At 45.4% G+C, this 23,606-nt stretch overlaps 1 protein-coding gene across 1 annotated transcript; it reads right to left on the reverse strand.

Annotated features, from left to right (window-relative positions):
* Nucleotides 1–2,892: 2,892 nt before the first annotated feature.
* Nucleotides 2,893–21,928, reverse strand: LOC311117459 (2-hydroxyacyl-CoA lyase 1-like; the record flags this gene model as incomplete). The annotated part of the gene is made up of 11 exons (XM_084192383.1): nucleotides 2,893–3,018; nucleotides 4,800–4,905; nucleotides 5,253–5,388; nucleotides 6,188–6,300; nucleotides 6,600–6,694; nucleotides 6,871–6,948; nucleotides 7,137–7,209; nucleotides 7,368–7,443; nucleotides 14,208–14,295; nucleotides 21,624–21,640; nucleotides 21,922–21,928. 11 exons carry the CDS (start codon nucleotides 21,926–21,928, stop codon nucleotides 2,893–2,895), a joined length of 915 nt encoding a protein of 304 aa, XP_084048509.1.
* Nucleotides 21,929–23,606: the final 1,678 nt, after the last annotated feature.

Raw genomic sequence — 23,606 nt, forward strand, 5'->3', positions numbered from 1 at the left:
CCCCTGTCTGTGTGCATGTGTGCGGTGCGCGCGTATGTCTACACTTTGTGTAGCCGTTAGCGATGATGCTAATGATAACCTTCTTCTGGTAGGGAAGGAATGGCTTTCCCCAAAACCTTCGCAAGTAAATGTTAACTACAAAGTAGCCTATGCCTGCCTGGCAGAATTATACCGTGATCATTTGCATCACTCCAGTGGCCATTTGTTCTACAGCAACACCGCTTAACCAAACAAAGGTCTCTTCCTGGTGCACGCATGCATTTAAGGGTAACTACACCCCAAAATCTAAATGTCTTACATTTTTCCCAGACCTCACAAATGGTCACCTGATAGGGTTTAAACATTGTTGTGGACATAGAACATCCAATTGTGCTGTTTTGCTATTAAAAAGGTGTACTTTTGAGAGCGAAAACCTGCCAAAACAGGGACAAACGGTCAACGGGGAAATCTAAACGGAGAAAAGGGAACTTGGGAATTAACGGAATCAGGCAAAACATTGAAGGGATTTTATAGTGCCCTAATGGACTACAGACATTGACTGTCTCCTAGACTAAAAACTAAGATTGCATGTACTGCCTATATTTTGAGGGAAACGCACTGTCCATTATTTGATTTGATCAGGGCAGGGCAGGGCAGCACACAAACTGCATTTAGTCCAATAACAATCCATGATATTATTAGGGTGATAAATAAAAGGCAGTTGCTCCATGACACAAGAGCACGCTCTACTGGGACAAAAAGCTTACAGCACCTGGTATTCCCAGGCGGTCTCCCATCCAAGTACTAACCAGGCCCAACCCTGCTTAGCTTCCGAGATCGGACGAGATCGGGCGTATTCAGGCTGGTATGGCCGTAAGCGAGGGAACAACTCTTGGTACACTATATAAAGTAAATTTGTCACTCACTCTGAAAGGGACACAGAAAGTTATCCACTTTGTGACACAAACTGAAGAAGCTCAACCCTTGCTTACATTTCCTATATATATATATATATATATATATATATATATATATATATATATATATATATATATATATATATATATATATATATGAGTCTTGTGGGGGGGGGGGAAGAGGGCCTATCCTATGTTGATTTATGACAAGTTCATTGACTAGGAATCCTCATCTCATTCCCAGACCCAGTGTAACCCCTCTTCTCTAGGTAGACTTCCATTAACTCCTCCCACTCCAGGACAGAGTACTTATCTGAGCCATCACCCCTAAAAAGAGGTGGAGCACTAACATCTGACTTCACAACCAGATTCAGCTTGGACGCATCAATAAAGGTTGACCCACACTGCTCAGGCAGGGGAAACTGCTGGGGTTGGTGAGGGGGACGGGCAGGAGAAAGACTTGAAACCCCAGGCTGCAGTAAACTCGCTCTGATAGATTCTCCTATCTCTGAACCAATCTGCTTAATAAGGTCACTAAGCTGACTCGGAGGCGTCCCATTATCACCGAGTACTGTGGATGATGGTACATCAAAAGACAGAGGTGGGATACCCTGGTCAGGTGGAACAAACAGCCTACCCCTCCCAGTGCTTGCAAACTCAGGACTAGCAAACGCTCTACTCCCAGGAGCTGACTGTACAATTGGTGTAAATGGAAGGACACCCCTCCCTCTACCCACACTAAAATCCCCAGCATAACACGGGTGCATTTAGTGCATTCAAATACCCCCCCCAAAAAATGCAATAAACAAATTCATCCAAAACATACAAATAAGCACGAATACCTGTATCTAATGAATATGCTACATTCACTTTCACTGTTTACAGTATATATTCACTTACAGTAAGCCATCAACAAATTCACATGCGCAGGTCGTGCACCTCATCCACATGCACAGCTCCGGCGGTCGGCTTGAGCTGACCAGTCGGCAGGTCACGTAATTAGGACACTGCCACAACTGGAATTCTGATGGTTGGATAATTTTTATTCGACCTGCACACAAAGAGACAACACACAATATGTTAGCTCTTGGTGCAGCCACAGCTCTCGGGCACCTTGCTAGTTGAAGGTCAGGCAAAAGAGAACAGGTGCTGCATGCACACATTCAGTGCCTAACAACACACTATACAATACAAGTAAAATGATATACAACATAATTCTGACAAAATAAATGACATACCTGTACACGAAGAGACAACACACAATAGCTTAGCCCTTGGTGCAGCCACAGCTCTCGGGCACCTGCGTGAGCACATAGAAACTCACTGTCTAATCAGAGACTTCAACACATTAGTTCCCACAATGAGTTCATCAACCTGCCCATCAACAATAAGCACTGGGACTACATAACAGAAGCCATAAAGTTGAATTTTTAAGTCACACATGCCCACTGGGCTAGTTTGTTCCCACCACAACCCACCAGGATGATGTCTGAAGGAGCTAGAAAGTTCCCCTCTACCACTCCTGCCTCCCTCAACCGAGGTACAATATCTGCGCGCAGAGTAGTAGCCATGGACCCACTATCTAACATCCCCTTCAGCTCAACTTTATCCTGTACTAGCACAGTGGTGTAAAACAAACTGTCATTCTGAGTAATTCTCATTGTGTTCTGAAAAATGACTGTGTTGTTCTTGGGTACTGACTCACAAAAGTAAGAATAAACAGATTGGATATCATCATCAGTGGAGGAAAAATAAGAATGCCCCACATTGCCCTCATTTAGCAGACGCTCTTATCCAGAGCGACTTACAGTTAGTGCATACGTTATAAAAAAATGTCATACCCCCCGTGGGAATCGAACCCACAACCCTGGCGTTGCAAACACCATGCTCTACGAACTGAGCCGGCCATTCCCTCCACTACCCTAGGCGACGCTGGTCCAATTGTGCGCCGCCCCATGGGTCTCCCGGTCGCGGCCGGCTACGACAGAGCCTGGATTCAAACCAGGATCTCCAGTCCCCCAGGACTGTGTTGTGTTACCTGCTTGACAATAGTATTGATGTCCCCCAGGAGAGCAGCAGCAGGTTGCACGTTGTTCCCCATCTCCTCAGCACACAGATCAACCTTGACATTGACCTTGACATAAATAACGTATGTGGAACGTTACTACAACATACCAGCAACGACACGACAGGAAGAGCGCCGTGCGTGACACATGTAACAGCAGCTGGAGGAGTGGCCAAACCTCAAGCTAAACACAACAGAAATAACCAGGCAGCACCACATAATGCTAAGGCTGACACACACACGTTCCCTTTTATAAACCGGGTGACTCGAGCCCTGAATGCTGATTGGCTGAAAGCTGTGGTATATCTGACCGTATAACATGGGTCACGTTGAGGGAGGAGGTCAGAGACCTGGCCGTGTGGTGCCAGGATAACAACCTCTCCCTCAACGTGACCAAGACAAAGGAGATGATTGTGGACTACAGGGAAAAAAAAGAGGACTGAGCACGCCCCCATTCTCATCGACGGGGCTGTAGTGGAACAGGTTGAGAGCTTCAAGTTCCTTGGTGTCCACATCACCAACGAACTATCATGGTCCAAACACACCAAGACAGTCGTGAAGAGGGCACGACAAAGCCTATTCCCCCTCAGGAGATTGAAAAGATTTGGCATGGGTCCTCAGATCCTCAAAAAATTATACAGCTGCACCATCGAGAGCATCCTGACTGGTTGCATCACCGCCTGGTATGGCAACTGCTTGGCCTCCGACCGCAAGGCACTACAGAGGGTAGTGCGTACGGCCCAGTACATCACTGGGGCCAAGTTTCCTGCCATCCAGGACCTCTATACCAGGCGGTGTCAGAGGAAGGCCCTCAAAATTGTCAAAGACTCCAGCCACCCTAGTCATAGACTGTTCTCTCTGCTACCGCACGGCAAGCGGTACCGGAGTGCCAAGTCTAGGTCCAAAAGACTTCTCAACAGCTTCTACCCCCAAGCCTTAAGACTCCTGAACAGCTAATCATGGCTACCCGGACTATTTGCACTGCCCCCCCACCCCATCCTTTTACGCTGCTGCTACTCTGTTAATTATTTATGCATAGTCACTTTAACTCTACCCACATGTACATATTACTTCAACTACCTCAACTAGCCGGTGCCCCCGCACATTGACTCTGCACCGGTACCCCCCTGTATATATAGCCTCCCTACTGTTATTTTATTTTACTTCTGCTCTTTTTTTCTCAACACTTTTTTTGTTGTTGTTTTATTTTTACTTTTTTGTTAAAAATAAATGCACTGTTGGTTAAGGGCTGTAAGTAAGCATTTCACTGTAATGTCTGCACCTGTTGTATTTCCGCGCATGTGGCCAATAAAATTTGATTTGATTTGATTTGAAATGTATTTTGACTGTTCGAATTACGTTGGTAACCAGTTTATAATAGCAATAAGGCACCTCTGGGGTTTGTGGTATAGGGCCAATATACCACGGCTAAGGGCTGTATCGAGGCACTCCGCGTTGCATCGTGCTTAAGAACAGCCCCTAGACGTGGTATATTGGCCATATACCACACCCCCTCGGGCCTTATTGCTTAAATATAGATGTACTGTACAGCACTAAGACAGCCATGACATTATTTGGAGAGACCACAAAGACTTATAGAGAAGCTATATAATTGATAGACTAAATCCAATAGACTGAGTCAAATACCTTTATACCTGGTTACAATGAAATGTAGTTCACTATGAAATGACCTGTGACTAGGGTTGCAAAATTACAGTTACTTTCCCAAAATTCCCAGAAATCCCTGTTGGAAGATTCCAGAAATCAGAACGGAATAAGAAGAAAATCCGAAAAAAAGAAGGAAAAAAAAGAAACCCTACTGGTGACCTTTGACCTAGCTGGATGACCTTTACTTGGGTGTCAAACCTGGGGGGAAGGCCAAAGTGCAGGATCCAGTTGAGTCTGGCACCAAGTAGGACCACAACATCAGACTGGAGCAGAGCTCTGCAGTCCCCACCAAGACCATAGAACCAGGAGGATAGGAAGAGGAGGAGGAGGAGGAAGAGAGGAGGAGGAGGATAGGAAGAGAGGAGGAGGAGGATAGGAAGAGAGGAGGAGGAGAGCAGGGACAAAACAAAATGTAATGAAAAGAGGCTAGTTATAGGAGTAGTGTAGTTGTTTGATTGACACCAGTTTACATTGACATGACCTGGCCAGGAGAGACTAGTTATAGATAGGGATTTCAGGAGTTTCGTGGTCCGTTCAAATGGTCAGGGAAATTATTGGTCCTACTTATACAGTCAATGGTCTGTACATGAATATGATGCCAGCTGAGAGAAGGAGAGGCTGACCTGGAGCGGGCAGCAGCAACACAGTTGGGGTGATCGTCAGGCAGCACCCCTTTACCCATGGGGGTGGGCAGGAAGGGCAGGTCACACCCCTCCACCAGCTCCTTCAGAGCCCCCTCTGCTCTTCCATGGGCTGCACCTGCAGAGGGACACAGACAGAGGGCACTGCCACACGGATTTCAACAGACTGGCCTTCACAACTGGGATGCATTCAGCTGAGCAAAACGTTGTGCAACGTTCAGATAGAAATATAGCATGTAGAACAAACGTGCCTCTCGGACAGGTAGAATGAGAAATCATGTCAACAACATTTGTCTACTGAACGTGGCCCTATTTTCGACTGAACCGTGGTACATTTACATTTTAGTCATTTAGCTGACGCTCTTATCCAGAGCGACTTACATGAGCAATTAGGGTTAAGTGCCTTACTCAAGGGCACATCAACAGATTTTTCACCTAGTCGGCTCGGGGATTAGAACCAGCGACCTTTCGGTTACTGGCACAACGCTCTTAACCACTAAGCTACTTGCCGCCCCGGCTGTGGTACAGTGCTATATGTGTTACAGTGCGTCTCACCTGGCTATTGATCTCTCCTGGACAGACGCACGTAACATAACTGGAAGTAGCGTCTGTCAACAGACTGGGATGTGACAACTTTGTTCCGGTACGCTGATTTTTCACCACTAATCATTTGGACAAATCACGATTTCGCAGGTACTCGCATCTTTTCAATTTCAGAAGGGGAGGGGACATTTGGCCCATAAACTTGCCTGAAACTTGCAGAGAGTTTCCGTTTAGGGGGGTGGAAACTTCGCAAGTGGCGTTAGTATCTTTCTCTTAACATCTCCCCAGACCTTAACCAAGTATCTGACGCAATTATGCAACATTTTAGTTCTGTTTCCCCCAGATTATCTGGCTATTAAAAAAGCAATGCCTACATTTGCCAATGATGAGTAAAGGCCGTTTGGCTCCTTTCAGGACCGCCAGTGCTTCTGTGATCGCCATATGGTCAGCCATACTCACAGGAGGAGGTGGACTACAGGGCACCTCTCTGACAAAGGAAATAATAAATAATAGGTCAAACATTAAACATGTTACCTAGCAACTGTATTGCATATGTAAATACATCATGAAGGTCTATCGAGGCTTATTGCTATTCTCTGATGAGAATATTTTGATATAGTGCTATATTTTCTAAGTAATTTAATTTCTGGTTCACTTCAGACGTTAAAAGGTATAACAAAATAAAATAAAAATGACTACGGTGATGTGAATTCAGAGGTATACATATTCAACAGTAACGCATTAGTATACATTTTAAATGGATGAAAGACAGTGATGGCCACTAACCTGGCTCTGCTCCTGTCCAATTTAGCATTGACCATGTCCCCAGATATGTCTACGTATACAGCACCTGGACGTCCATACATGCTAGTGCGTGCTGCCTTAGACAGACCAAACACCCTTCCATTCAGATCAATTAAGGCTGTGCTGTGCTCTTATGAAGCAGTTAAGGTACCTTGCTAAGCTGGAAAATTAGAGGTCAGAAAACAGACAATTGCAGGTGATACCAAATGATATGAAGAGGACTACACAGAGGGAGTCAGAGTAGACTGTATACCTTCTCTACCACTGAGGAGATCATATCCAGACTGCTAGACCTAGCAGAGAACTTACTGTACAATCTGCATGCCTCCACCTGACAGAGAAAGAGGACCACAAATAACAAATGATTTCCTCTTTCAGCAATTAAACTGCTAGGGCCAGTTTCCCAGACAGAGATTCTCTATTGAGTTTGCTTTTTAGGTCATGACTAGGCTTAATCTGTGTCCCGGGATACCATCCCCTAATGTTCAATAGTCATAAATGTCATGGTTGAATCGGTACCTGTGGAAACTCTTGAAACGCCCCAGTGGTCTCTTGGTTTTTATCAGAGGAGCCTCCAATAACAATCACAGGCCTACAGAGAGAGAGGTATCACACAATGACATCAACTGACAAGCTGAGATAGTTTGGAGTCCTCAGATCATTTTTTGCAGTGTGCGGATAGCATCCCTTCTTTTGAAAGGCCACTGAACATGAGTAGTAGGGTCTTCTGTTTGTGGAGTTCTAGCATACCAGCAGTTCATGTTAGCATTGGCCATTGCACCAAGTGAATGGATGAGTCCCGGTCCAGACACAACCAGACATGCACCTGGACTGGAGAGGAACAGACAGACAGAGGGAAAGACAGGAAGACAGGCAGACAGACACACAAAGGGTCAGACAGACAGGCAGACATAATTAGCAATGCAAAAAAGCTATGAAACTGACCCTCACACACTACACGCTCCTGTAGTCTATGTAAGGGTAGTTAATATCACATGATTTGGGGAGAGCTGGTTTAGTAATAAAAAGGTGGCTTAGGGCTTGTTCATTGCGCATTCCCACATACTTGATTCCTGAGGCTTGAGCTGCCATAGCTACTTCAATGACTGGAACACCAACTATTCCAAACATATATTCTACATTCTGTAGAGAGATACATGTAGATACAGTATATTTACATTTTTTAAAACATTTTTAGTCATTTAGCAGACGCTCTTATCCAGAGCGACTTACAGTTAGTGAGTGCATACATTTTCATTCTGAATTGTATATGAATTGTTACAATGTAGTTTAGATTTTCTTTGCATTGACACACACATTGGCATGCATCAACAAGGGTGTTAACACAGAGCTGCCAACTCTCACGCTTTCGCCGTGTGACACACGTTTTTGCCTGTTTTCACACGCACTCACGCCACACATCCAATTTCTCAAGCAAAAAAAATCGGCAGAGACTCGTTCGTTCCTTTTTTCAAACTCCCCGACGGTAGATGGCGCTGATGAGCGCCAATGAACCATATGTGCTGCACCCCGAAGTTAGCGACAGAAGAAGAGATACCATTGCCGTGAAAGTCAACATAAGATGAGCAGGTCACTACTTTTTTTTTTTTTTGTCATTTAGCAGACGCTCTTATCCAGAGCGACTTACAGGAGCAATTAGGGTTAAGTGCCTTGCTCAAGGGCACATCGACAGATTTTTCACCTAGTCGGCTCAGGGATTAGAACCAGCAACCTTTCGGTTACTGGCACAACGCTCTTACCCACTAAGCTACCTGCCGCCCTGAAGAAGTCTGATAAGAAGCTGAGCTGAGACTAGGTATGTAACAATGAAATGTCGTCCAATTGAATACTCACTCTCTTAAACTTTAAATCTTGAAATAAATTATTTGTTTGTGCGTGTGAACATGATTTAGTGTGGTGAATGTAAACTCAGCTGATTTCGAACAGGTAAGATGTATTCCAAAGAATTTAACATAAATACAGGAAATGTGTGCAATAGAAGTAGGTATGTTTTTGTAACTGAGAGTAGAGTTATTAAACCAACATGACCATTTTAATTGTTTAAGGTTTCAAAGATGTCCCGTAAGAGACCTTTGCCAGGACAAAAGCGAAACCTTTTATTTTATTTAAAGAACCAGCCAAGTGAGAAAAGACAGACAAACACACTGACAGAACAGCCAGAACGATTGATAGAAACGACAGGACAACAGACAGAGGAGCAACACAAAGGACAGAGAGAGCAGGAGACAGGACAGACTGACAAACAAGCAGAGGAGCAACAGACAGGACAGATTGACGCACATGCAGAGGAGCAACAGACAGGACAAATAGAACAACCAACAGGGCAGATGGAAGAAGACACAGAGGGACAGAAAGAAGAGACCCCCCCAATCCAACAGCAGGGCCAGAAGAGTCGTGCTCTGGCTGGAGCAGCAACATATAGATCCATTTTCAAAAATGAGTGGACCTCTTCATGGCCATTTATTACCAGAGGGAGCCTCAACACGCACTACTGGTGTGCAGTCTGCCGTATTGAAAACTCATGTTGCCACCAGGGTGTGACAGATGTAGTGCGCCATATAAAAAGCAAAAGGCCACCAAGATAAGCAACGAGCTCTCCTGTCCACAGCCACAATATCCCAATATGCAATGGCCGTTCCATCTGTTGGGGGTATGTCTGCACAAGAGGTTAAGGTATGATATGTGTAATGATTCTGTCAAGGTTCAATCAAGAGTTTTGTGTTCTAGTTGATCACGGTAAAGTCATGGTTGATAGTTTTGACTAATTTGTGGTTTGTATTTCAGTGTAGTACAGTCCAGTTTTCTTAATTTGAGATCTTAGTTGCTGAATGTGTTTTTTACCTGTGCCCTATTATCGCAGGCGTCTATTTTAAATAAACTATGGTCTTTTGGGAGGATTAATAATTTTTAATTTCTTACAGACAAGAAGGGCTGAGGTCAAAATGACAGCTGGGTTGGTAGTTCACAACGTCCCCCTAGCCTTTGCGGACCACCTGGGGCCTCTCCTAAAATAATGTTTCGGAGATTCGAAGACAGCGCAGGAGTACAGGTGTGCCAGGACTAAGTCATCCTGCATTACCAATGAAGCACTCGCACCATATTTCACACAGGAGCTTGTGAAGGAGATGAAAAAAGCCCCGTATACCCTTGTTACGGATGGGTCGAATGACACTGGTATTTCACAAACTATTTGAGATTTTTCTCATCTGCAAAACATGTGCTTTGTGTATTTTTAAACATCTAATAACATGAACATCTGTATGATTCTAACTTGTCATTATAGGAGTGGAAAAGATGAACCCGCTTACTGTCCGGGTCTTCATGGGCAGCAAAGTTGTCCACCAGTTCTTAAATATGTGCACAACAAGTGGGAGGAGATGTGGGCCAGCAAGTGAGATCTTCACCAAAATTAACTCCACCATAGAGGAGCATGGCATCCCTTGGGAGAACTGCATTGGTCTCTCAGTTTACAATGCAGCTGTGAACATTGGACCACGTAATCCCATTGCCTCTAGGGTGCTCCAGAAGCATCCCAACACCTATATTCATGGTTATCCTTGTCATGTGGCACATAACACCGCCAAAGCTGCAGGAGTGGGATTTTTTAAAGATGTTTTAAAGTGAGTTAAGGCCTGATTTATCTTTACATGTAACTTTTTATTTGTATCCTAATTACGTGCATTGACTGAATGCGTTACGATTGATTTATGCATTGCAGGTGTCCGGTTTTGATTTTGAGGATATGGTAGTGGACATCGGTTACTGGTTCAAGGGTAGCTCAAATCGGAAAGGATACCTGTCAGGTATGCATGTTTGATACTATTAAGTGTAATACTGAAATGCTGAGCTGTAGAAAATATATGATATGGATTTAATGTCTAAAACAGAGTTTTGTGAGCTCCATGAAGCGGAGTACATGGAGGTCCTCCTGCATATCTCGGTCCGTTGGCTAAGCCTTGAACGTTGTGTGACCAGGATCCTGAGGCTGTATGAACCTCTGGCCAGCTACTACAAATCTGCTAGTATGGTCATCAATTTTCAATTTCATTATGCAGCAACTACATGGATTGTTAGTCACATACTTGTATTAATGACAACCTCTTGTTTTGTGTTATTTATTGATTGATTCAAGATGAAAATCAGGCCAGGTTCAAGAGACTTGTGCAGACATTCACTGTCCCCATGACAGAAGTGTACCTGCTGTTCTTCCAAGCCACCGTACCAACTTTCACTTCTTTCAACTTGCTGCTTCAGAGAGAGCAGTCATCAATATTTTTGTTACATGATGAGGTGGGATTGGATTTTGCAGTTTTTTTCCATTCTGTGTTTCTTGCTGATATCTGCAGGGGTCCTCTAAAACAGGTTTCACCTACAATTTTTGTAAATGTCTGTTATAGATGGTGAAATTCGTACGCAAGCTATGTTCCAAGTTTATGGTTCCAGCAGCTCTGCAGTGCCATGAGGAGCCTTGTGAAATTGCCTTTGAAGAAAAGGCAAACCATTTACCAGGTTAGTATTTGACTATTATTATGATCAAACACTGTGATATGTGATATTTAGCCTTGTACATTATACCGATATGCTGTATTGGGTTCACAACCAGGGCTAAAATTAACAGATTACTCGACGAGGGTGACATCACACCACAGCAGGTGGATTCATTCCATGAAGCTGTGTTGTGTTTCCTGACAAGTGCTGTGGACTATGCACTTAAGAAGCTGCCACTGGAAGAGCCACTGATCAAGCACGCCAGAGGAGCATGACCTTCTGGGTGAGGAGTTTCTAAATTATCAGACCATGCCAATGATATCCCTGCAGGACTAAACTGAAATGGAAAGCTTCTGGGCTGAAATGGCAACCCGGAAGCATAATGTAATTTTTTTTTCCTTTTTTGTCTTTTCTTTTGGCAGGTGTGGCTTGGCTACATCTGTTGCTTAAAATTGTTGCATGCATATATGTGTCATGCATGTTTCAAATTATGCATGTTTTTATCTGAACTTTGTTAATGGATCAACCTACAGTATATTCACAGTATTAATCAATAAAAAATCAAGGTATGTTTTTCCATTGTGTTTTGGTGCATTTTCCATAGGTGACAGGAGCCAAAGAATTCGAGAGGCTTGCTGCCGTCGCCAAGCTTGTCCTGGTGTTGCCCCATGCAAACGCAGATGCTGAGAGGGTGTTTTCAGTTGTGGGACTGAACAAAACCAAGAGAAGAAACAGCCTAGCATTGGATGGCACCCTGTCCTCAATAATGACCATAAAGATGGCCAATCTGGAGCCCTGCTTCAAATGGGAGCCCCCCTCCGATATCATCAAGGCCTCCAAGAAGGCCACAGGCCAGTATAACCATGCCGACAGATCATAGACAAGAGGCCCATTTGAGATGAGCCAGGTCTGCGCAGAATCGATTACCAGCGATCACCGCCCAATGCATGCTGGTTAGATTTGTGTCCGACTTGATCCCGACTTTCTCTGACGTCATGCACACGCGGGCAACGATAACCTCATGAGATCAAGGCAGCCGCAGTTCTGAGATGCAGGCAGTGCAATTGCTTTTCACCGACTGCAGGACCCAGGCGGACCCAGGACAAAAACTCACTATGTTAACATATGCTATTCCACATAAACATCTAAATGTTTTTCTACAACAATATTAATAGTTAGCTATACCAGTGCAATGACCTATGGCACACTTTCACAACTCGTAGTGCTACATTCTCACTGCCAAGGACATGATCAGCGACTAATATATTCTTAGCAACACGGTTACACAGTATAACACTGTTTTATATAAATTGCACACACTTCACCTGAGCTTTTAGTGCCTCTGCAATGAGCTGAGCCCCAGTCACATCTTCCATTATTATTGTCGAGAAATCTGTTCAAAGTGCAAACGCGGTTAGCAATGCTTTCTTGGACTTGTTGTTCAGTAGCTTATAAATCGTGTTTAGATCTCTTGCAAATCATTAGTTTTTGTCTGCTTTCCAGCATGCATTACATGAGTAGCTTTTTCTTCTTCAGTGGGGTTTATAGACAGTTGGCATCCAACGTTATGGTGCATTACTGCCCCCTATTGTACAGAAGTGTGGACATGAGCCGTGCAATAGCAGTCATGAATATTTAATAAACTAGTAGCATTTTTCTTTTTTTATTGCAAGAAATACATAATAAGCCCTCATTATGTGTTTATAACTGCACTTAACTTAACACTTAACTCAATTAAGTCATTATGAGTGTATGACAGTATGAAAAAAAATAAAAATTATGCACTCACTAACTGTAAGTCGCTCTGGATAAGAGCTTCTGCTAAATGACTAAAATGTAAAATGTAAATGACTTGAGTGTATGCATTATAGATATAGGCTTTTTTTTTTTTTTTTTTTTTTTTTTTTTTGTCATTTAGCAGACGCTCTTATCCAGAGCGACTTACAGTTAGTGAATAAATATATATATGTATATATTTTTTTTTACTGGCCCCCCGTGGGAAACGAACCCACTCCCCTGGCGTTGCAAACGCCATGCTCTATCAACTGAGCTACATCCCTGCCGGCCATTCCCTCCCCTACCCTGGACGATGCTGGGCCAATTGTGCGCCGCCCATGAGTCTCCCGGTCGCGGCCGGCTGCGACAGAGCCTGGATTCATAGAAAGTGTTACAAATGTTCTCCTGTCATCTTATAGGAGATCCATTCATGGATTTAGTTATGGCTTGAGAATGTGACTGGTCTACGGAGTTCTCCTTTATGTCTGTCTTTGTATGTGACAACAACTTTTCTGTATTATGTGTATTTCCACAATCAATAATCATAAACGGTACTTCACTATGAATACTTTTGACTATGTGATTTGAAGTACTTTACCGTTATCTTGCACATACATGAAGACTACTATAGACAGAAATCAATGCAGTAATGTTTTATTAAATAAAGGCTCTGATTAAAATATAATATTAATAAAATCAGGCATTTGGCTAATTCTTCTTCCCAGAAGCTCCTCTGAATGGTTTGGAGATGGCTCTGGAGAGAGCGTGTAACACCCTGACTATGAGTGGGCGTTTACGGGACTGGGACTCCTGGGGAGCAGGGGCCGGTGTGGTTGTCAGGTCCTCCTTGGGAGGGGAAGTGGATGGAACCTCTGGAACCTCACACTCAGCATCTGTCATAAGAACATTTCATAATCAGAAAATGAATGTGTGTGTTTGTGTCTGTCCGTCTGCCTGCCTGTCCGTCTGCCTGCCTGTCCGTCTGCCTGCCTGCCTGTCTGTCTGTCTGCCTGCCCGTCCGTCTGCCTGTCCGTCTGTCTGCCTGTCTGCCTGTCTGTCTGTCTGCCTGCCTGTCCGTCTGCCTGCCTGTCCGTCTGCCTGTCTGTCTGTCTGTCTGTCTGTCTGTCTGTCTGTCTGTCTGTCTGTCTGCCTGTCCGTCTGCCTGCCTGCCTGCCTGTCTGTCTGTCTGCCTGCCTGTCCGTCTGCCTGTCTGTCCGTCGGTCTGCCTGTATCTGTTGTCACTGTTTTAACAAGCTTGTCATAGGGTGATACATCAATATGACATTATCGATGCTTATCACTTACCCTGTGAAATATGAGTCTCTCTGAGACGTTTGGTAGGCAGTGCATCCTGTTTAGGGTGGCTCTTCGGTTCCCCTTTTGTCTTGAACAGCTGTTGACAAAACACATCAGGACAACTGAGCCTGTGTAAAATACAGAGTGTGCCACCCAAAATGCACCCTATTCGCTACGCAAGGCACTACTTTTGAAAAGGGCCCATAGAGCGCTGGTAAAAAGTAGTGCACTATATAGGGAATAGGGTGCCATTTGGGACATAGCCATTGACTCGCTCCCATGTGTATTAGGATTGCATTACAGCGTCCTCACTCAACCTCCTAAAGACAATGACAACAGTTTTGTTCTAATGCTGAGAGACAATAGGGGTGTAGTGAATCTGTAGGGTAAAATTCAGCCCCGCCTTACAGATGTAATCTCAAAACACAGAGCACCCTACCTTAATCATGATCTTTGGAAACTTATGCATTTTCGGTAGGAAACGCCACTTCCTGTTCTTCTTAGTCTCTTCCCCTCTGGCAGAGGGAAGGCGGGCCATGCCGTCAGCCTTTACATCAGCCGGGCTAAGGCTCCTGGCAGGGAATTCCTCAGTAGCATTAAGGTCAGCTACAACACCATGAGTGATGTCACTTGTGGCATTGCTGGTGTCTGAGTGAGAAGAGCACGCTAGTGTGACCGACCTGTGTACAATAACTGGGAGAAGAGGACGCAGCCATTGAAGTCAGTCACTGCATCCCAAATGGCATTCTCTTCACTTTATAGTGCACTACTTTTGACCAGGACCCATAGGGTCTGGTCAAAAGTAGTGCACTAAATATGGAAGAAGGTGCCATTTTGGACACAACCAGTGAATTTTACATCATAAAACGCAATGTATTGAGCATCATGTTACAATTAAGTCCTATGCAGATGAAAAGAGGTACTTTCACTTACCATCCTCCATTGTAGACTTGGACACATAAGTCAGGCTGTCCATCACCACGTCTGTCATCAACTTGATGACCTGATCCAAAACCCTTTCAGCTGATGGTGGCAAAGGCCTTCCCATACACTGCCCCAGGAGTCTCCTAACAGAAGTCTGGGCAAAGTTGTAAATGAGCTCTGAGGCATCGTCCTTTGACAGCTTCCTCAGGGCTGGTTTAGGCAGCGCTGGTTGAGAGAGGCTTCTGTGGCCAACCATGGATTGAAGCTGACGGTTTATGGTTATCTCCTGAATGAGACCATGGACCTTTGCGATCAGGTTGCCAGATGCACCTTGAAGGGCTTCAACTGACAGGAGCCTATCCAGATGTTCTTCTGCTGAAGTCATCTCTGGGTCGTCCGTCTTCAATGTGTCCATTATAGTTTTCACTATGATATTGGTGTCAGATATGTTTATTTCTTGTTGGCTCACAAGCATTGACCGTGAACCTGTCTCGTCCATTGCGATTGAGGTATGGGATTCTGTCCTTGTGATCTCATCGGCAGCGCTCATGTCAGGCAACTGGTCAAGGCTCTCCAGTACAGAGTCTAACATGTTAGTGGCTATCAGACACTCCTCACTTGCAATCTGCCCAACAGATGAACTCTCAGAGTTGGCCAATCTACACTTGATCACATTTAGGATCAAGCTGAGCGTCTTCTTTGCAGTTTTGCTAAAGCCTTCTTGGCTGACTGCCACTGTTACGTCTTTTAGAGCCACAAGAGGTTTGCAACTTTCACTCAATCCACTGCCGTGGAGAGGAGAGGCTCTCTTCAAACTGTTGTTGCTCACAACTGACATACTCCTGGTGGGCAGAGTGACATCCTCACTGCATGTGTCAATTACATGGTGGTCTGTTGAAGAGCCACTCGAAGACAGAAGGGTTTTAGACCTTTTAGCCAAACAGACTTTTGACAAAGGCTTCTCACTTCTCACAGACGGAGGGCGGCTCCTGTCCTCAACAAGAGCAGTGTCAGCGGACTTAGAACGTCTGAGTGTCTCCACAGGGGTGGAGTCCAGCACATATTTGGCTGTGGTGACTGACACTGGTGGAAAAGAGAAAAAGATGTTCAGTCTATCCTTTACTCTGTGGTACATGGTTTGAGCAGCATCCAATAAGTTGTCAAAGACAACTCTGGGTTTGAGCTGGAACTCCAGCTTTTTCTCTCCTAGTGGGAAGGAGTCTGCGTCGTCCACAGTGTACTGGGATACACTTTCAAGGTCTTGCATGATAATATTTACTATATCTTCGGCTGTAGAAACCGCATGGTGTGAGAAGGTGGTGCTAGGCATGCTCTGTAGCAAAGAATGGCTGGCTTTGCTAGCAGCTCTGAGAATGGTCTCATTCACAATGTGTTTGGCCTTAGCTCGGAACTCAGCACTGTGAAAGCTCTGGATAGAAATGTTAGAGGTTCTGCTGGCTGCACTAAGAGATCGCGTGAGTGTGGCAATCTCGGCTGACGTCACATCACTCGAAATGGTGAGGTCCTCCAATTTCGAAATTATCGAGTCCAACTTCTGGTTGAAGTCGAAGGATGAATTTGACGTGCTCTCCCCAACGGAAGCGGAGCAGTTTTCCTTTGAAGTGTCCACCCTCAGCACCGAGATCACCTGTTTGATTACCCCTTTAGTGCAGGTGTCGAGGGTGAGCTGGTAGGCTGAGGCTGAGGACTTAGAAGGGGTCTTACTGTCTGTCTTCTGTACAGGAGACACTGCCAAAGTGGCCTCAGTTACAGGAGATTCCTGCACAGTGGCCTCAGTTACAAGTAGTCCAGTTGCAGAAAGCTCGATTTGCACAGGAGTATTTTTTCCCTCAGTGAGATGGTGGGAGGTGAACAGCTTCCTTAGTTTGTCCAGGGTTTTGGTATAAATCTTCTGGGAACCTGAACTCACTTCCACCCAGAACATTTTGCGACCTGATTTCGTACGCTTGGAGGCCTTATTGACCTCATATACCTCAAGCAGGTCGGAAATAATTCCACCAAAGAGATCAGAGGATGCCTCCTCAATATTCTCTGAGGAAACATGGACAGATAGGATTTCCGACAGTTTCCCACAAGTGTCGGTTTTATCCAGCGCAGCAGTATATGTCACAGCTGCATCCTGAATGACCTGAGTGATGCATTGCTCAGCTTTGACAATATACTCCTCCACTGGTTGACCATGGAGGATGTCAACTTTATCAGCAGGGAGCTCCTTCTGAATACTCACATTCTCCTCTGATGGGCATGGGTTGTTGAAGATAATGCTCTCAGTGACCATCTTAGAGGAGGCGAGAGATGAGTCGAGAAGCAGAGATCTGTATATTGTCGAGGTGGACATCTCTGGGTGCTTTATCACAGCAGCCACCTCCAAAATGGCCGACGGGCCCCGGAGGATGTCAGAGATATCCATGTCCTCAATGGTCTCTACCAGAGACGATAGTAGGTCTCTGGCTGCCAGGTTGGTAGGTCTCTGGTTCTCGAGCTCTGTTTTGATTGCTTGACAGGCAGTTACCAGAGCAACAACAGAGCGAGAACACAACTGCTTCAAGGTGGAGTCAGAAAAAGATGATGACAGATCTGTCATGGACATGGTGGAGAGTTGACTCTCAGAGACAAACGGGCTGAGTTTGACAGACACCTGTCTGACCAAGTCCCCAGCAAGAGCTCTCATATCTATTGCTCCACTAGCTGAGTTGTGGGAGCAGGCACTCTGTGGCCTTGACGGGTTCCTGTTATCCAAAAATCCTGTTATCCAAAAAACCTCAAGTACAAGATCCACAACATCGGATGACACTTCTATCATTCTGTTGTCGGACAGAAATGTACTTGGATGAATGGTGCCTGCATTCACAGTCCAGTCGCAAATGGAGTTGTTGGACTGACTCTGGACTAGTGGAACTAGACAGGTTTCACTTGGACCTTGGCCAAAGAGCTCTGCCATTTTGAGCAGAACTGATCTTAAGACCTTCGACTTGGAAATGTTCAGCAGTGGGTCGTTGTTGGACAGTCTGGTGGATGGTCTGCTAGCCGATCTGTGAACCACTAGGCTTTGTATTTCTGCCGAAATGGCAGTTAGAAAATAGGTCAAGGGGCTGGTCGCTCTCCCCTCATTTCCTCCGTTGGTTTTAGCCTTGATGATGCTATCTATGATGATGACTATGACCTGTCCAGCCAGAGGACCCAAGATGGCCTCAAGCTCCGTCTCTAACTCAAGGGGAGACTTGTGGCCGAGCGCAATATGCTCTATGGCATGGGAATACATCTTAGAAGTCGCCATGCTTAGCATCTCTTGGGCAAACTGTTGACTTGCTGAGATACTTCCAGTCAGCAGAACTAGAGTTCCCTGACTGACACTTCGCATTAGCTCAGCCCATCTGGAGTTGAGAAGGTTTATAACCAACTCGACAATACCCATCATAAACTTGCCGTCCGTTGACATTTTGCTAGGTCTGTATTTCTCCTGTCTACTCCGTTTGGGCGGCGGTACGATGTCGCCCTGCGACTGGCCGCTCTGGACCATGTCGAAGACAGAGTCCTCAGAAATGCCAAACACAGATCTCAGTGGTGCTGAGTGTGGTCTGTGTCTCATCTCTCTATCGCCACCCTCAGGTGAGGAGACATATCGCTCATTGTCCTCACTCAGCAAAGAGGTCAAACACCTGCAGAATGCACAATAGAAATTAATAATACATGGTAACAAAATAAAAAAATATGATCCAAGAATTTGGGACACAAACTCAACCTTGTTATTGTTATTCAAAGGAAGCATTGTGAACCATCTCAAACCACACTCAGTCCAAACATTAACATTTAGAGTAAACTTTTTAGAGTGGTTGTGTAGTATCTAAGTAGTATTTCTCACTAAGTGGATCTGGAATGGATATTTGTACCTATAACAGGAAAGACCTGCAAAAAGAGGAGGGGATAGAGCTAGGTATCTGTGAGAGGAGGGGATAGGGCTAGGTACCTGTGAGAGGAGAGGATAGGGCTAGGTACCTGTGAGAGGAGGGGATAGGGCTAGGTACCTGTGAGAGGCATGGATAGGGCTAGGTACCTGTGAGAGGAGGGGATAGGGGTAGGTACCTGTGAGAGGCATGGATAGGGCTAGGTACCTGTGAGAGGAGGGGAGAGGGGTAGGTACCTGTGAGAGGCATGGATAGGGCTAGGTACCTGTGAGAGGAGGGGAGAGGGGTAGGTACCTGTGAGAGGAGGGGATAGGGCTAGGTACCTGTGAGAGGAGGGGAAAGGCGTGGGAGTGCGTGTGCTGCAGGCGGTTCTGGCGCTGGTGCACCTGCTGGGTCCTCCACTACAGCTGAATCTGACGCTGCGGCCAAGAGAGGTCACCTCTCCTGCCTCATTACTTCCTGATCCAGAAGAGCTTGGCGAATCAGAGAGCTCTATCTGCATGGTGAGGTCAAGGGCGGGAACAACCACAGTGGATGTAGACTCCATCACCCATGCTACAATATCCATGCACTTGGCACTAAACTCATGTCTGCTCATCTGCAATGTTAAAAGACCATCCAGAGTTAGTTTGTTAAAGGGGCTGCACTGATATAAAACTTAGAACCATTTACTCAAGCTAGTCAATTAAAGCAGTGGTTCAGGATTAAAGGTCCTGCAGGATTTCCACAAATGAATGTTTGGTCCATTTTACCAACATTAACTACTTTAGAGGTGACTATAACTCACCCCGGCACGCATATTCTCACTCAGCAGATTCCAATGGCTGAAAAGTAAATAAATGCAAGTACACAATGAACTACATGACATTACCTCTATTATCTTAGACTACGTTATGGATGGACATGACCTCTATTATTTTAGATTACGTTATGGATGGACATTACCTCTATTATTTTAGATTACGTTATGGATGGACATTACCTCTATTATTTTAGATTACGTTATGGATGGACATTACCTCTATTATTTTAGATTACGTTATGGATGGACATTACCTCTATTATCTTAGATTACGTTATGGATGGACATTACCTCTATTATCTTAGACTACGTTATGGATGGACATTACCTCTATTATTTTAGATTACGTTATGGATGGACATTACCTCTATTATTTTAGATTACGTTATGGATGGACATTACCTCTATTATCTTTGATTACGTTATGGATGGACATTACCTCTATTATCTTAGACTACGTTAAGGATGGACCTCTATGGAACTAGGCCACACCCAGACATCCCTGATTGGTTATTTGGTCCGTTGAGTCCTTTGTATTGGCCCGAGACTATGGGAGACTCTCAATCTCCTCACCTCCTTCTCAAAACCCATTGGATGAGAAGGTCAGAAGGGCGGGACCTCTGGCTTTCTCATCCAATGGGTTTTGAGAAGAGAGGACACGAGGAGTATGCAATTGAGATAGGGAACATATCTAGGGGATGCATGGGGAAGCCAAAGAGCAACTTACTCGTCCTTCATGTCCTGCACAAAGGTGTGTAGGTCTGGGTAGCTTCTCTTTCCCCTGCTGAGGGTGAGACTGGTCTGGGAAGTTTCATCCTTGTGGGTCACGGTAGTGAAGGTCACCACTGCAGCCTGATGGCGACAACAGAAAGCAGAGTTAGGCTGGAATTCAATTTTGCGTCATTAAAACACAAAATATCTCAATGAAATGTCATCCATGTAATAGAAAAATACATCATACCTCCTGTGACTGAGATGGGATGGCAACAGCCTCGTCCAACTCACTCTCTCCTTCAACCTCCTGTGACTGAGATGGGATGGCAACAGCCTCGTCCAAATCACTCTCTCCTTCAACCTCCTGCGACTGAGATGGGATGGCAACAGCCTCGTCCAACTCACTCTCTCCTTCAACCTCCTGCGACTGAGATGGGATGGCAACAGCCTCGTCCAACTCACTCTCTCCTTCAACCTCCTGCGACTGAGATGGGATGGCAACAGCCTCGTCCAACTCACTCTCTCCTTCAACCTCCTGCGACTGAGATGGGATGGCAACAGCCTCGTCCAAATCACTCTCTCCTTCAACCTCCTGCGACCGAGATGGGATGGCAACAGCCTCGTCCAACTCACTCTCTCCTTCAACCTCCTGCGACCGAGATGGGATGGCAACAGCCTCGTCCAACTCACTCTCTCCCTCAACCTCCTGCGACTGAGATGGGATGGCAACAGCCTCGTCCAACTCACTCTCTCCTTCAACCTCCTGCGACTGAGATGGGATGGCAACAGCCTCGTCCAACTCACTCTCTCCTTCAACCTCCTGCGACTGAGATGGGATGGCAACAGCCTCGTCCATCTCACTCTCTCCTTCAACCTCCTGCGACTCAGATGGGATGGCAACAGCCTCGTCCAACTCACTCTCTCCTTCAACCTCCTGCGACTGAGATGGGATGGCAACAGCCTCGTCCAACTCACTCTCTTCTTCAACCTCCTGTGACTGAGTTGGGGTATCTGTGTCTAGAACAGCCTCGTCCAACTTGGTCAGTCTCTCAGCCTCACTGTGATCTTTATGGGATCTAGATAGAGAAAAGGAATATCTCTTAGGTCACTGCTATAATGTGAGTGTGAGGATGTGTAATTATAGAATTAGAATCACAGAATTAGAATGAATCATTCTAGAATTAGAATATAATCACTCAAATTCTATGGCTCCAATACTCTTGAGATGACTCGGCCTATCCAGAGCCAAATATTTAGAGAATTCTGCCAACTTTTAAAAGGACTCCATGTTAGCGCCTTGGAGCCTTTCATTTATCCTTTCATTATAAGTAAATTCTAATTATAGATGTTCAGTTACATAGCATTGTTTAAAATGTCAACATTGCCCATGGGGAGCCAGCTGTCATATGGATATCTACTGTGTCATGTAATGTATACATAAACTCAGCAAAAAAAGAAAACGTCCCTTTTTCAGGATCTTTCAAAGATAATTCGTAAAAATCCAAATATCTTCACAGATCTTCATTGTAAAGGGTTTAAACACTGTTTCCCATGCTAGTCCCCTGTAGCTCAGTTGGTAGAGCATGGCGCTTGCAACGCCAGGGTTGTGGGTTTGTTTCCCACGGGGGGCCAGTATGAAAATGTATGCACTCACTAACTGTAAGTCGCTCTGGATAAGAGTGTCTGCTAAATGACTAAAATGTAAAATGTTGTTCAATGAACCATAAACACTTAATGAACATGCACCTGTGCAACGGTCATTAAGACACTAACAGCTTACAGACGGTAGTTATGAAAACTTAGGACCCTAAAGAGGCCTTTCTACTGACTCTGAAAAACACCAAAAGAAAAATGCCCAGGGTCCCTGCTCATCTGCGTGAACGTGCCTTAGGCATGCTGCAAGGAGGCATGAGGACTGCAGATGTGGCCAGGGCAATAAATTGCAATGTCCGTACTGTGAGACGCCTAAGACAGAGCTACAGGGAGACAGGACGGACAGCTGATCATCCTCGCAGTGGCAGACCACGTGTAACAACATCGGCACAGGATCGGAACATCCTGCGGGACAGGTACAGGATGGAAACAACAACTGCCCGAGTTACACCAGGAACGCACAATCCCTCCATCAGTGCTCAGACTGTCCGTAATAGGCTGAGAGAGGCTGGACTGAGGGCTTGTAGGCCTGTTGTAAGGCAAGTCCTCACCAGACATCACCGGCAACACCGTCGCCTATGGGCACAAACACACCGTCGCTCGACCAGACAGGACTGGCAAAAAAGTGCTCTTCACTGACGAGTCGCGGTTTTGTCTCACCAGGGGTGATGGTCGGATTCGTGTTTATCGTCGAAGGAATGAGCGATACACCAAGGCCTGTACTCTGGAGCGGGATCGATTTGGAGGTGGATGGTCCGTCATGGTCTTGGGCGGTGTGTCACAGCATCATCGGACTACGCTTGTTGTCATTGCAGGAAATTTCAACGCTGTGCGTTACAGGGAAGACATCCTCCTCCCTCATGTGGTACCCTTCCTGCAGGCTCATCCTGACATGACCCTCCAGCATGACAATGCCACCAGCCATACTGCTCGTTCTGTGCGTGATTTCCTGCAAGACAGGAATGTCAGTGTTCTGCCATGAAGAGCCTGGATCTGTTGGATCGGAGGGTGAGGGCTAGGATTTAGCCATTCCCCCCAGAAATGTCTGGGAACTTGCAGGTGCCTTGGTGGACGAGGGGGTAACATCTCAGTTTATGTCTCAGTTGTTGAATCTTGTTATGTTCATACAAATATTTACATTACATTTTTACCATTTAGCAGACGCTCTTATCCAGAGCGACTTACAGTTAGTGAGTGCATACATTCTTTTATTTGTTTATTTTATTTTTATTCTTTTTTTATATATATATATATATTTTTTTCATACTGCCCCCCCGTGGGTATCGAACCCACAACCCTGGCGTTGCAAACGCCATGCTCTACCAACTGAGCTACATCCCTGCCGGCCATTCCCTCCCCTACCCTGGACGACGCTGTGCCAATTGTGCG

The sequence above is a fragment of the Coregonus lavaretus genome, assembly GCF_964263955.1.
Source record: "Coregonus lavaretus genome assembly, contig: HAP1_SCAFFOLD_345, whole genome shotgun sequence".
Taxonomy (NCBI): Eukaryota; Metazoa; Chordata; class Actinopteri; order Salmoniformes; family Salmonidae; genus Coregonus; species Coregonus lavaretus.